The sequence below is a fragment of the Condylura cristata genome, unplaced genomic scaffold, assembly GCF_000260355.1.
Source record: "Condylura cristata isolate star-nosed mole 26May11 unplaced genomic scaffold, ConCri1.0 scaffold00003, whole genome shotgun sequence".
Classification (NCBI taxonomy): domain Eukaryota; kingdom Metazoa; phylum Chordata; class Mammalia; order Eulipotyphla; family Talpidae; genus Condylura; species Condylura cristata.
Window position 1 is genome coordinate 76,546,278 of NW_004567104.1, and position 12,817 is coordinate 76,559,094.

Below are 12,817 nucleotides of genomic sequence, written 5' to 3' on the forward strand. Positions count from 1 at the left end.
CCACCTGCATCATCTATGTTTCATCTTAGCTCTAGCTGCCGCTTCTGAAGATTCTCCATTAGTCCCCACCCCCCGGCACAATCTTAACTCGGCAGGTGACCCCACGCCCCAGGTGCCACGTTCCCATCGGGGAAACGCACGGCAGAGGCAGCAACTGCCGCCCCAGCGGGCGCACTCAGCAGCACCCCCGGGCGGGGACTGCGGGGCCCCGCCGTGCCGCCACCAGCAGGCTCACGCACGCCACGTTCCATCCACCTGTCTGAGCCATCCCCGACCCGCCTTCCTCCTCTCGACCTGCTCCGGGCACAGCTTGGAGTGTGCTCACCCTGCTCTGCGCAGAGCCAGGGGCAGGGCGCCTGCCAGAAACGAGGCCACGCCCGACGGGATAAAGCAAAGCCGACAGGCGCAGGCTCGCGGGGACAGGAGCGCGCTGGCGGAGGGTCTTGGGGACGGGGAGGGTGGGGCTGCTGCACAGCAGGGACACTGAAGCCACAGAGCCCGGCAAGCTCAGCTACCTTTTGTGAGACGACTCTGTTTCCCTTTCGTCCTGTCATCTGAATCCAAATCCGTTTCCGACACGTGTTCTGGGAGTCGCTGGGGCCCCAGCGGCGGGCCCGGCTGCAGGCGCCCTGAGGGCAGGCTCACTCCCGCTGTTTGGGGCCCCCGGCCGCCCCCGTGCCCCTCGTCGGACTCCACGCCCTCGGAGTCACTGAAAATGGCCGCCTTTTTAAGGAAAGCAGCGTTCCAGTGACCCGCACGGTGTCCCCCTCCGGCACGCCTTCCTGGCTCCGAGTCTGCGTGCTCCTCAGAGGCCCCCTCTGCCTGGAGTCTCTGCCTAGATGTGGACGGGCCAGCAGCTGCGTCGTGTGCGCTGTCTGAGCCGTGGCCGGGGGAGTCGTCCTCGGAAGACTCTATTTTAAGGAACTTCGCCTTGGAGGCGGCGGGGGCGTGGGGCCGGTAGCCGTTGGCGTGCCAGCTCTTCCGGGCGAACCGCAGATCGCTTTCGGACTCGGAATCCTCGTTGTCAGACCCACTGGCCGCGTGCTGGGCAGGGCAGGCCCTGGGCAGCGGGGCCGACCGGCCCTGCTCTTCCAGGTCTTCGCCTTCCAGCTCCGACTTCACGCTCTGCTCGTCCTCCGAGTTCTGCAACAGCTTCCTCCTGGCGACGGCAGAGGCGTTGCGGTGTGGCACTCTCCGGCCAGAGCAGGCGCTGGCGGAGCTGGAGTCCTCCTCGGCGTCGCTCATGAGCTTGATCTTGTCGGCGGCCAGGGCCGCACACCTGCGGAGCACCTTCCGGCTGCCCCCGGCCCTGGCCGCCCGGCGCACGCCGGCCTCTGCGGAATTGTTATCGGAGTCGCTCAGATAGACCCGCTTTCGAGTGGCTTTTCGGCCGATTCCATTTTCCAAGGACACCAGACCTAGAAAGAAAGGACCAGAGAGGCCTTCCTTATTTTGTCACTTTGGAACAACACTCATGCTCACACACCCTACTCCACAACCTGAAAGTGAAAGTCCACCTCCTTCGTGGAGTCAGAAAGCCGGGGCTGCAGCGCCCCCCGCAGTCGGCTGAGCGCCACCGGCCACCCACGCCCCACGCCCGGGCCTCTCACCACGTCTCTGCTGGGCTGCTCTGGTCCTGGGCACCCGCAGGCTGCCGGCCCTGGCCGGGCCCCCACGAGAGGCGGCCTCACAAGCTTGCGCGCCTGCTGTGCTGTCGTCAGAGCTGCTGGAGGATGAAGACGAAGACGGCGAGCCTGAGGCATCTTCCATTTCACTTTCTAAGGAAAACAGAGCAGCAACCACATTATATGCATTTTCCTATTTTTACACACTAAGCAGTTACTTCATAACAGAAGACCTAAAGCGGTTTCTTAAAAATACTGACAGGATGCAAACTGCCCACAGAACAGTTGACGACATTCTGCACACATTCAGCATTGTGAACAAATGTAGTCTTCCGTTTCTGGTAGCAAAGTAATAAAGACAATTGGATTTAGAAGAAGTGTGTGCATTTCATAGACATCCGTTTAAAGATGTGATCAGCCTCAAGACCCATACATCCGTCTGCTGCAGGAGACAGGGCCCTTCAACAGGCAAAGCGCAATCGTTTCAGCAGACGCGGTCTGTCTCCTGTTACCCTAACAGCACAGCTATGTGAACAAGCTTTCAGCTCAAGAAAGCACCTTTTTACAGGTTCCACCAAAAAGAGGTGAAAGAAACCCTGTGACTAGTGCAGGTCACGATATGTGCACCCCGCTGCAAGCTTAGCCGGAGACCTGTGTCCTCAGTCCCTTCATCCAAACGTGTTTCTTACATTCCAGTCACAAATGAACACTGAGTGGAAACACACTGTTAAAAGACAAATGCTTGCTCTGCAATGCACCCCACTGTTCCTGCGCCACAAGAACGGGGCGCCTTGGTGTCTCTCCCCGAGGCGTGTGCCACCTGCAGGCTGCTTTGCCCACTGCCTGGCACATCGACCTTTGGCCAGAGTCCTCCTCCCGCATCGCACCACCCAAATGACCGTCTCCCTGAAGCTGACTCCATCCTCTGAACTGCGTGACGCAGGCCAGGCTAGTGACCCACCCGCTACGAGACTGGCCCGTCTGGGCACTCGGCTGCGTTCTCCCATGTGCTCCTGTCACTGAGTCACAGCGGTGACCGCGGCCCCGTGCAGGACCCCACTGCCACCACCAAGGGAGGGGGGCACAGACAGGCAGGGTTTACTCAGCCGCAAGCTTTAAACCCACGCAATGACTATGCCTCTTTTTTTTTTTTTTGTAAATTTAAACCAATACCAAAATGTGAAATTTTACAAAATGTGGTATCTCTACAATTTGGAGGGCTCAAATTTGCGTAAGCTGTGGCTGCCTGCTGGGAGTCCAGACCTGCTGCCGCGGCTCCTGTGAGGACCGCGCTTCCCTGAGCGTCAAGGTCAGAGCCACCTGCTGCTGCGCGGCGCTCTGAGCGTCAGCGTCAGGTGACACCCGCCTGCGTCCGTGCCTCACCAGATAACGTGGAGCCATTTGTCAGCGGGACGGGTCTCCTCCTCCTCCTCTCGGACGAAGCGGCAGAATCTGAAGAGTCGGAAGTGGCCCCTGACGACGCACTCGCCCCACGGCCTGCGGGACCCGCAACTCGGCTGCAGGCTGACCGGGCAGGAGAGCTGACCAGGTCCAGAACCGCCTTCGTCTGCGATTTCAGCCGCCTCTGCTTGATATTTCTGCTTGAAGATATGGACAAAGAAACAATCCCTATTAAACCATAAAAGTAACTGGTTCACTAAGTAAAAATGCACTTTTTAATCTATTGTTTCTTAATCTGAAATAACTTTATGGCCAAAAGATTAAAATGTTCATTATTGACATCTCATTCTACCATGGAGTAATATTCTGCTACTCTAAATCTGAAATGATTTTATTCCACATCTGACTAATAAACAAATGATCAAGTAATAGAGAAAGTCATGATGAAAACCTTAGGTTCTTTGTATTAAATACTAAGGAAAATCGGCCCTCCCTGGTGGCGCAGCGGGTTAGAGCACAGCACTGAGAAGCTAAAGCCACTTCCGCATGAGTTTGATCCCGCCCTGCCCCGGAGGTGACCCCCAGGGCGCGGCAGGTCTCTCCTGACCCGCCCACGGCTCTAGTCAGCAGTGTACTTCGTCCATAGGCCTGTTCTGCTCCCCACTCTGCCTCTGGTGAAGCCTCTCACCCTCCGCATCTCTGGCCTGTACCCCAGTTCTGTATGAATAAATAAAATAAATCTTTAAAAAAAAAAATCATGAGTGGGGACAATGCACCCAGGCAACATCCTCCCCAAGAGCACTGGGAAAGTTGCCACAGTTCTGAGGTTCTCGGTGAAAATCAACAGTTATTTTAAAGACTTCTGAAGGCACAAAATTTAGGCAAAAGTCTGGTTAATGTACACACTGAGTTTTGAAAAGAAAGGGGGCTGCTAAAATGTCCCCCTATCTATTTAGAGCCTTATCCTGAGACCTGGTAGTCAGGCCATAGCTGAGGCTTCTTTCTTTGCCTGAAGACAGAAATCCTCACAACACTAGGCCTGTCTCCTAGCCTTGCCTGCCTATGTTGGGAGGGGGGGTGTACTTTGTACTTTCTCAAGTGTTAATTTTTAGTGAACAATGCTGAAAATATTTTGACTGACTTTGAAGAAAAACATGGAATGGAATGAAAAACAGAAAAAATAAACAGTACAACAGGTGAAGGTGGGAACAGTGTACAGAAAGTTCTTTGAGTTGTTCCAGTTTTCTAGAATTCTGATTCACAATGCAAAGTCTTAAGAGTGTCGAAGATGGGGACTTAACTCTTGTGTTTCTTGTACTTGAATTAAGGATCGAAGCACAGCTCAACAGGACTAAGGCAGTCACCTTCACGCTATGCTTATCTGTTTCTCCTACTCTAAATCTGGGGTGCGGGGCTTCAGCAAATCATCATCCTAAAAGCAAATAAAAGCAGCCAAACAACCCAAAGCATCTCAGCACTCCAGAAAGCCGAAGGCATGCAATGGCATTTCTGGCAGAAAGCTGAATGCAAGCACAGCAGTGGAGCCCTTTGCACTGTCACTTGGGGCTCCCCGAATCACACGTGCCCTGCTGTGGCAGCGCGGCCTGATGGTGGCTACACAGCGAGAGGGAGCTGGCCCGACCGACCCATGGCTGGAACGCCGCCAGGCGGACAGCAGGGCTGGGGCACAGGTGCAGCAAGCAGGGCCCGGACAGGAGGCAGAGCACAGCCCGAGGCGAGGAGGATGTCGCCCGCGGGGTCTCTGCAAAGCTCCAGCATCTTCCAGGATGCGGAAGGTTGTCTACGTGCTCGAGGAAGACAGTTACTACTCACCTCCACTAAGCTTGAGACTCATGTCTGGTAATAAAAGCACGGGGAAGCCCGCCCCACCTCATAGAGAGGCCCTCAAAAAGGGGGAGCCCCACTGAGAGTGACTAGGTAGGAATTTCTGACCACAGAGCGACGCTGAACCAGGAAGACCAATAATGGGACCAAATCGAAAGCAACACTTCTCTAAGCATCTTGGAGGCGCTGGTGCCTATATGCTGCAGGGAGACAGACCGCAGAACTGGCCTCAATGCCGTGTGCAACCAACCAGCAGCCCCCACCTGAAGGAGCGGGGAGGGAGCAGAGGCACCACAATCCAGAGTCGCTACAAACATTAACAGCACACAGCAAGGACAAAAACTGGGAGAGATGTAGGTCCCAGAGCTGCGTGACATTATTGACGATGTCTGGACGGTTGGCCCATACGCAGGAAAACTCGCAGGAAGGCAGAAATCATTTGAGAGGACCCAGACGTTGGATGGAAGATATTCAAATTAACTATTGCAAGTATGTTCACAGAACAAGGCAAACCAACGAAAGGAAAGTATAAACAGTATCACAGGGACAAAAAAACCACCGAGCTGGAGCTGGAAATATACACCTAAGCCAGTATTCACAGAATGCACACCGCAGCAGGTCTGAGCTGAAGGGGCAGATCAGTAAGGATCAGCCAGTCTGAAGAACAGCGGAAAAACCCTTGCAAATGGAGAGCCTCTGGGACCTGGGGGCACGACTCCATCAACGTGTACAGGCCCAAGGAGAGAGGACGGAGGCAGAACAAATGATCTAAAGAAACGACTGGAAAGCACCCATAAAGCTGGACACAGCCCCAGAAGGGCGAGCACGTCATACCTCCCAGACAGGAGCGAAAGCTGGCTTAAGGGCCACTAGTCAAACAAGAGGGTGGGCGGGCCATCCATGCCATGCGAAGGCCCGTCCACTGAAGCGCCTCCCAGCCCCTTCGGGGAGACAGACTCGCCGGCAAGCCCGGGGACGCTGTGGCCTGCCTGCCTCATGAGCAGCACTGCAGAAGTGACCGCAAAAGGCAACTCGGAGCCACGCGAGGATACAGAAGCCGCCAGGAGGGCGACAGCGTGGGTAAGGACCGCGAGGGCATGGACGAGCCTGCTTCTCCACTATTTGCCAAGACCACGCGTGAAGCACACAAGGATGTCGCCGCAGGGCACAGCCGAGAAACGGTGGGGAGAGTAGGGGAACCACGGCAGCTGTCGGCCTTGCAGCTACCCTCAGGGCGCGAGGCTCCATCTCCAGTGGACACTCACCCCAGCCCTCAACAGCGGCAACAGCCACTTTCGTCTGCATGAAAAGAAAAGGTTTCTGGACTCGACTCATTACACTGCTCTGGGCTCTATGAACTCTTGAACAGTCTGGAACAGTGCAGGATGATTTTGTGCAGGCCAAAGGAAATAATAAAATGGATAAAGCTTAATACTTACGAAGCACATTACAAAGTGAAACAAAATAAAAGCATAGGATAGGAGTTATTTATGTGATGCAAACAATACTTTAATCTTTGGACATTTTAAATTGCGGTGCTCATTAAATGCCCATGAACTGACATGGTCACATCAATGCACAGCTCTATGGTACCAGATACCTGCACACTAAGCTTTTCTTATGCCGTGTCTAAAATGAGTAAGAATAACTAGCTTTAAAAAAAAAAAAAAAAAAAATGAACAAAAAGCCTCGGACGGGGCAGCGCGCCCGGCCCGCAGCACCCTCTACCTGCTGGCGTCCGCCCTGCTGGCGCGGGTGCAGTTCTGCCGTCTCTGGAACCTCTGGCTCCTTCGAAGTTTTTTACTAAATTTTTGGCCAATTTTAAAATCAGAGGAGATTTTCTTCATTTTTTCTTCAAACAAGGCAGACAATCTCAAGGTCATACTGTAGATCTGCAAGGATATGAAAACAAAAACTAGAACTCCAAATACTTCTAAAAAGAATCTTGTCAAAGCAAACAGCAGCCAGAAGGCACCACGCGAGGCCCCTGCCTCCTCCGGCTGCCGAGACCTCCTGCCCTTCTCCGAGTGACGCCTGCAGAGGGAGAGAAACGCGCCTTTAAGAAAGCTGTATTCGCTCAATAGTCAGAGAAAAGAAAACGCGAGTAAGGAATCATAGGAAGATACACTTACAGTAGCAGACTATATACTGTGAGTTCAACTTGTTTATAAGGAAATCCATGTATACTGACTGGACCCCAAGAGTCCGAACCTGTTTTGTTTCCAGGTAACTGTGGTTGTCAAGCAAGCAACTCCCTATAACTAGGGCTCAGCTGTCTGTTGTCAGTGCTCATCACCTATTTTTCCCCATTTCCCTTCTGTAGGTATAAGCAAACCCCCACCCCAAATAACTCTATCACTCAAGTGATAGAGGATGCTGGTTTTTGTTTTTTTAAGATTTTACTTATTTATGCATACAAGAACTAGCCAGCGATGCAGGGGATGAGAGGACTACCCAGAGACAGAGTGGGGAGCAGAACGGGCAGATGGACAGAGTACACTGCTGAGGGGAGCAGTGGGGAGATAGGAGGAGTCTGCTGTGCCATGTGGGTCACTCCCTGGCCGGGCGTCAGGCTTGGGGTGCAGTGGCTGCTGACATCCTTTGTGCCACCAGGAAGGCCCCCAGAAGCTGGTTGGTTTTAATACTTTCTGTTCAGACAGAAAAGTAGGGTCCCCTTGGGGGGAGCCACCAGCAATCCCATCTGTCTGTATCTGAGCGCTTACTGCCTCAGATACCACTTAGATGGAAAAGTGTAGCTCGAAAACAGAAAAAATAATGTCCACAATCATTACTTAAAGAGTACATGTGCTTTCTGGAACTGCATAAAGGCAGAGGGAGGCCCCAGCAAACAAAGGTGAGCAGTGAGACCTGGAACTGTGCCTTCCGGCCAGTACACGACTATGGGAGACTGGCAGCCCCTGTGCACGCCATCCAGAACATCAGGTAAAGCCAGGAAGGTACAGGGAGGTCCCAGGCCCCACAGGGAGCAGCCACTGCTTCGCATAGTGCCTTTTGGTCCACACACAGTGCGTGAACCCCCCACTGGATGCACAACCACACCCCACACTGCAGGTTAAGACGCACATGTAGGAGAAGGGACCAGCAACATACAGAGACCCTGTGATCTTCAGGGATAGCACCCATCAACCCATCCCAGCGTCACACTCCTTGTGAAGCCTGGGTGACAGCACCAGACTCGGCCTGGCCACCAGTCCCCAACATCCCAGCAGGCACTGGAAAGATGCCGCCAGTCTGACTGGCACAGTGGCCCACCGTATAGAACAAATTTGAAAACAAACAACAGAGAGAAGTAAAAATACAAATAACCAAGCAAGCCCTCTGGGGAAGGAAACACCACAGAGATTATCAGCCACCAGAACTCAACAACAATGACATGGAAGAACTTATCTGCCTGACAGAGGTTTAGAATAAAGACGGCAAAAAGGAAAAAAAGGATCTAAGAAACATAATTAGTGAACTAAAGAATAAAACTGAGTCTTTAAAGAAGGAAATGCAGGATATTAAAAGATTAATAGAGGAGCTAAAGAACGCTTAAAAAGTAACAAAAACAGAACTGATAAAATGGAAGAATGAATCATCTGGAAGATACGGAAATGAAAAGAACCAAAAGAGAAAAGGGCAGAGAAGTACAAAGAAAAAAATAGAATAAAGAAAAACTTCAAGATCTATCTGATACCATGAGGAGAGGAAATGTGAGAGGTATAGGAATCTCAGAAGGTGAGAAGGCAACAAGAAACTATTCAAGGAGATAATCCAAGAGGACTTCACAAGAAAGAAGGCGATGAAAACTGACATACAGGAAACTAGAAGAACACCAAGTTACCTACACTATAAGGAAAACTTCAGCTATACACATAACAGGAAAGCTTCTAAGAGTCCAAAACAACTCAAAAATAATGAAGTTGATGAGGGGAAAGAAAGAGATAAGCTATAAAGGAAAACCATTCAGGCTGACCCGAGACTTGTCTAAAGAAACACCACAGGCAAGAAGAGAATGTTGGAACATGCTTAACAAACTCCAAGTCAACAGATGCCAACCAAGAATACTTTACCCTGCAAAGCTCTCCTTTCTCTATGAAGAAAAAAATAAAGACCCTCCCACACAAAAAGGATCTTCAGGAATTCATTACTACCAAAACTCACCACTTCAAAAAAATATTACAAGAAGCCCTAAAGCCAAACCAACAGAGGAATGAATAGGAAGAACAGAATAAAGTCAACGAATAGAACCAAAAAACACAAAGTGGCAAATATAGACACCAATGTATCAATATTAACCCTAAATGTAAATGGACTAAACTCATCAAGAAAGACACAGATTGGCAGACTGGATCAACAAACCAAAATCCAATCCCAAGAAACACATTAAACTATAAAAGATAAATACAGGCTGAAAATACAAGGTTGGAAAACAACCCCACAAGCAGACTGACCAAAAAGGGAGGGAGGAAAAGCTGTACTTAGATAAAATAGACTTCAAACTAAAAAAGGTAAAACAAGACATAGAATGTCACTACATTTTTATTATTATTATTATTGCCACAGAACAAGCCATACAGTACAAGCCAGAGGTGAAGGGTGTTAAGAGGATTCACCAGACGCAGCAGGGCGCAGAGCAGGCAAATCGATGAAGTCCACTGCTGAGGGAGGCAGCAGGGAGACAGGAGAGGCCTGCTGCACCCTGTGGGTCACCTCCTGGGCCGGGGATGGAACTCACACTGAAGCTGCTATGGCCAGCTTGCAGTGCTGCGTCCTAACCCGCTGCGCCACCAGGGAGGGCCACTATTATTTTTAAAGGGACAGTATATCAGGAAGATGTAACACTCATCAACATATGCTCCTCAATGAAGGGGCACCAAAATATATCAGACGAGAATTATCATAGCTGCCAACAGAAAACACCTGTGAGTGGAGACTCTTACCAACGGACGATGAGACCACACACAAGCATGGACACGAGAGCCCCGAATGAAGACCTGGACCTCACGGGCCTAACACACACCTACAGGACGCTGCGCCCAAAACATTCCAAGTACACATTTCGCTCACGTGCACATGGAGCTGCCTCCAGGGTTGATCACATGCTGGGCCACAAGACAAACATCAACAGCTACACTAAGATTAAAAAAAAAAAAAAAAAAAAGCCACCAACTATCTTCTCTGATCATAAGGCATCAAGCTAGAAACAAACCAAGAAAAGAAAGCAAGGAACCCTCCCACTTTAAGAAGACTGAAACCTGCACTACTGGAAGACCATGGAATTAATGAGATCAAAGAAGAAATGAAAAACATTTTTGAGATGAACGACGACGAGGCCACAACTTTCCAGAATGTACAGGATAGAGCAAAGGCAATAAAAAGAGGTGAACATTTAGCAATAGAGGCTCACATCAAGAAATAAGGGGAGAAAGCAAAGAAATAACCTAATCTCCCATCTCATAGAACTAAAAAAACAAAAAACCCTAAAAGCCAGAAGAGAGGAAATAAAAATCAAGGCAGAAACAAAACAGAATAAACAAAACAGAAAAAAAAAAATCCAAAAGTCCAAAAGTTCAACAAAACCAAAAGTTGTTTTTTCGAAAAAATAAATGGACAAACCTCTAGCCAGGCTCGCAAAGAAAAAAAGAAAGAAAGAAAACAAGAACAGGAGAAACACAAATAGGATCATAAATGAAAGAGAACAGACTCAGCAGAAACCAAGACTAACCAGATTACTATAAACGTTTACTTATAAACAAGTCCAACAATTTAGAAGAGATGGACTAATTCACAGAATAATATACCACCCAAAACTAGATTAAGAACAATTAAAACACCTAAACAGACCAATTACAAGCAGTGAAGATGAAACAGTAATCAAAACCCTCCTCCAAAACAAAAGTCTAGGATCAGACAGCTTCACAAGTGGATCCTACCAAACGCTTAGAAATGAAATAGCGCCTTTCCCGGTGCCTCGGAATTCTTTCAAATCCTCCATAAGCTCCTCTGAAGCAACTACTACATAATCCAAGACCAGACAAAGGCAATGCAAAAAGCAAAAGCAAACTGCAGGCGCCCTCCCTACTGCGCACGCATGCGATGTAGAGGTCCTCAACGAAGTCCTCGCCGACAGAACCCAACAACGCATCAAAGGGGTAACACACCCCGATCGCGCGGGATCTGCGCGGGCCAGAAGGCGAGTTCAACATCTGAAATGCAATCCAACACAACAAGAAGGAAAATAAAAACCTGACGACTGTATCAACAGATGCTGAAGAAGCACCTGACAAAGGTCGCCCGCCGTTTACGATGAAGGCCTCGAAGTCCTTGGGGCAGAAGGGGCATAGCTTGACCCGGTGAAAGCCACATATGACATGGCCAACCCACAGTATGATACTCAATGGTGAAAATCTGCAAGCCTTTCCCTCACAATCAGGATCAGACAAGGATCTCCACTCTTGCCATTGCTTTTCAATACAGTCACGGAAATCCCAGCCAGAGCAGCAAGACACGAGAAAGACGAACAAGGACGCCAACAGGGAAAGAACGAGCACGGCGACCACTATCTGCAGGTGACGGAACACACATACGCAACCCTAAACCCTCAGGAAACTCATTAAAATAATGAGCCAGTTTACAAAAGTAGCAAAATACAAAAATCAACAACACACAATCCTATAAGCAATCAATCTGAAGACATAAAAAAGCCATTACATTTACAATTGAAACAAACTAACCAAAAAACCAAATACCTGGGAATAGAAATCTAACAAAGGAGGTAAATGATCCACATAAAAGAAGATTATGAGACACTGTTAAAGGAAATAGAAGACACCCAAAAATGGAAAGACATCCCCTGTTCAGAAACTGCAAGGATTAACATCACTAAAATGGCCATCCTACTGATAGGAATTTATAGATTCGACACAATCCGGATATAAATTTCAATGATCTTCTTCAAAGAAATAGAACAAATATAAACAGCGCCGCAGTGAACACAGGGGCGTGGGCGTCCTTCGGGTTGAAGCTTCTGCGCTCCGTGGGTCGGTCCCTCGGGGTGGACTGGCTGGGTCAGGTAGCTGCATTTCCAGCAGTCTGGGCCCTCCGGGCGCTCAGCTGCTTGCGCTCCCACCAGTGTGGAGAGTTCCCCTTTCTCCACATCCTCCCGGCTTGTGGTGTTCTGTGGTGTTCGTTTTCCGTAGGTGCCTTCTCACCATGCGAGGTGTCTCTGCTGTGGTTCTGATTTGCATTTCCCTACCACAAGTGAGCTGACCTTTTGCATACACCTGCTGGCCATTGGCATTTCCTCTTGGGAGAAGCGTCCGAAGCTCTTCCGGCCACTTCTGACTGGGCTGCTCACGGTGTCTCCGGTGAGCCAAGTGCGCTGTGATCAGCCCCTTCTCCCTTGTAGGCAGCAAGAGTTTTTCTCCCGACCAGGGTGTCTCTTTCTTTCGGTTACCATCTCTCCCGCTGTAGGGACGCTTTTCAGTTTGATGAAATCCCAGGTGTTAATTCTTTTCCTTTGCCTTCTTTGTTTTGGGGGATGAGTCTTCAAAAATGCTACTGAGATGCATGTCATAGTTTTTTGCCTACATTTTCTTCTATGTATTTTATGGTTTCAGGTCTTATGTTTAATTCTTTTATCTATTTTCTGTTTGGTCTTGTGCTTGTTGACAAGAACATAAGCTTGAGAAAAATGGTGGGCCTGAATGTAAACCTGACTCAAATAAGCAATTTGGATGCCAAATGTAATCAAAGAGCTCTCAAATTGAGACAAGAACTATTAATGCAGGAGGAGAAAGAAAAGAAGAGAGAGTGAAAGCTAATTAGCCATAACAGTCACCGATGACAGAGAAAGCACTAGAAATCAAGTATGTGTGTGCTTGGCTTTAAAATCCTCTCACCCCAGAGTGGGGAATGGGATCAAAAACGGGGGGGGGGGGGGG

At 49.6% G+C, this 12,817-nt stretch overlaps 1 protein-coding gene across 1 annotated transcript in view; it reads right to left on the minus strand.

The window, feature by feature from the left end:
• The window catches only part of BRWD1 (bromodomain and WD repeat domain containing 1), a gene marked incomplete at its 3' end in the record, with an annotated part of 68,059 nt that overhangs the window by 955 nt on the left and 54,287 nt on the right, over positions 1–12,817 (minus strand). Inside the window, exons 33-36 of the mRNA XM_012730916.1 lie at positions 6,600–6,763; positions 3,009–3,226; positions 1,611–1,778; positions 516–1,418 (exon numbers count right to left, since the gene is read on the minus strand). Of these exons, the coding sequence (XP_012586370.1) occupies positions 516–1,418; positions 1,611–1,778; positions 3,009–3,226; positions 6,600–6,763 (1,453 nt within the window). The remainder of the gene's footprint in view (positions 1–515; positions 1,419–1,610; positions 1,779–3,008; positions 3,227–6,599; positions 6,764–12,817) is intronic.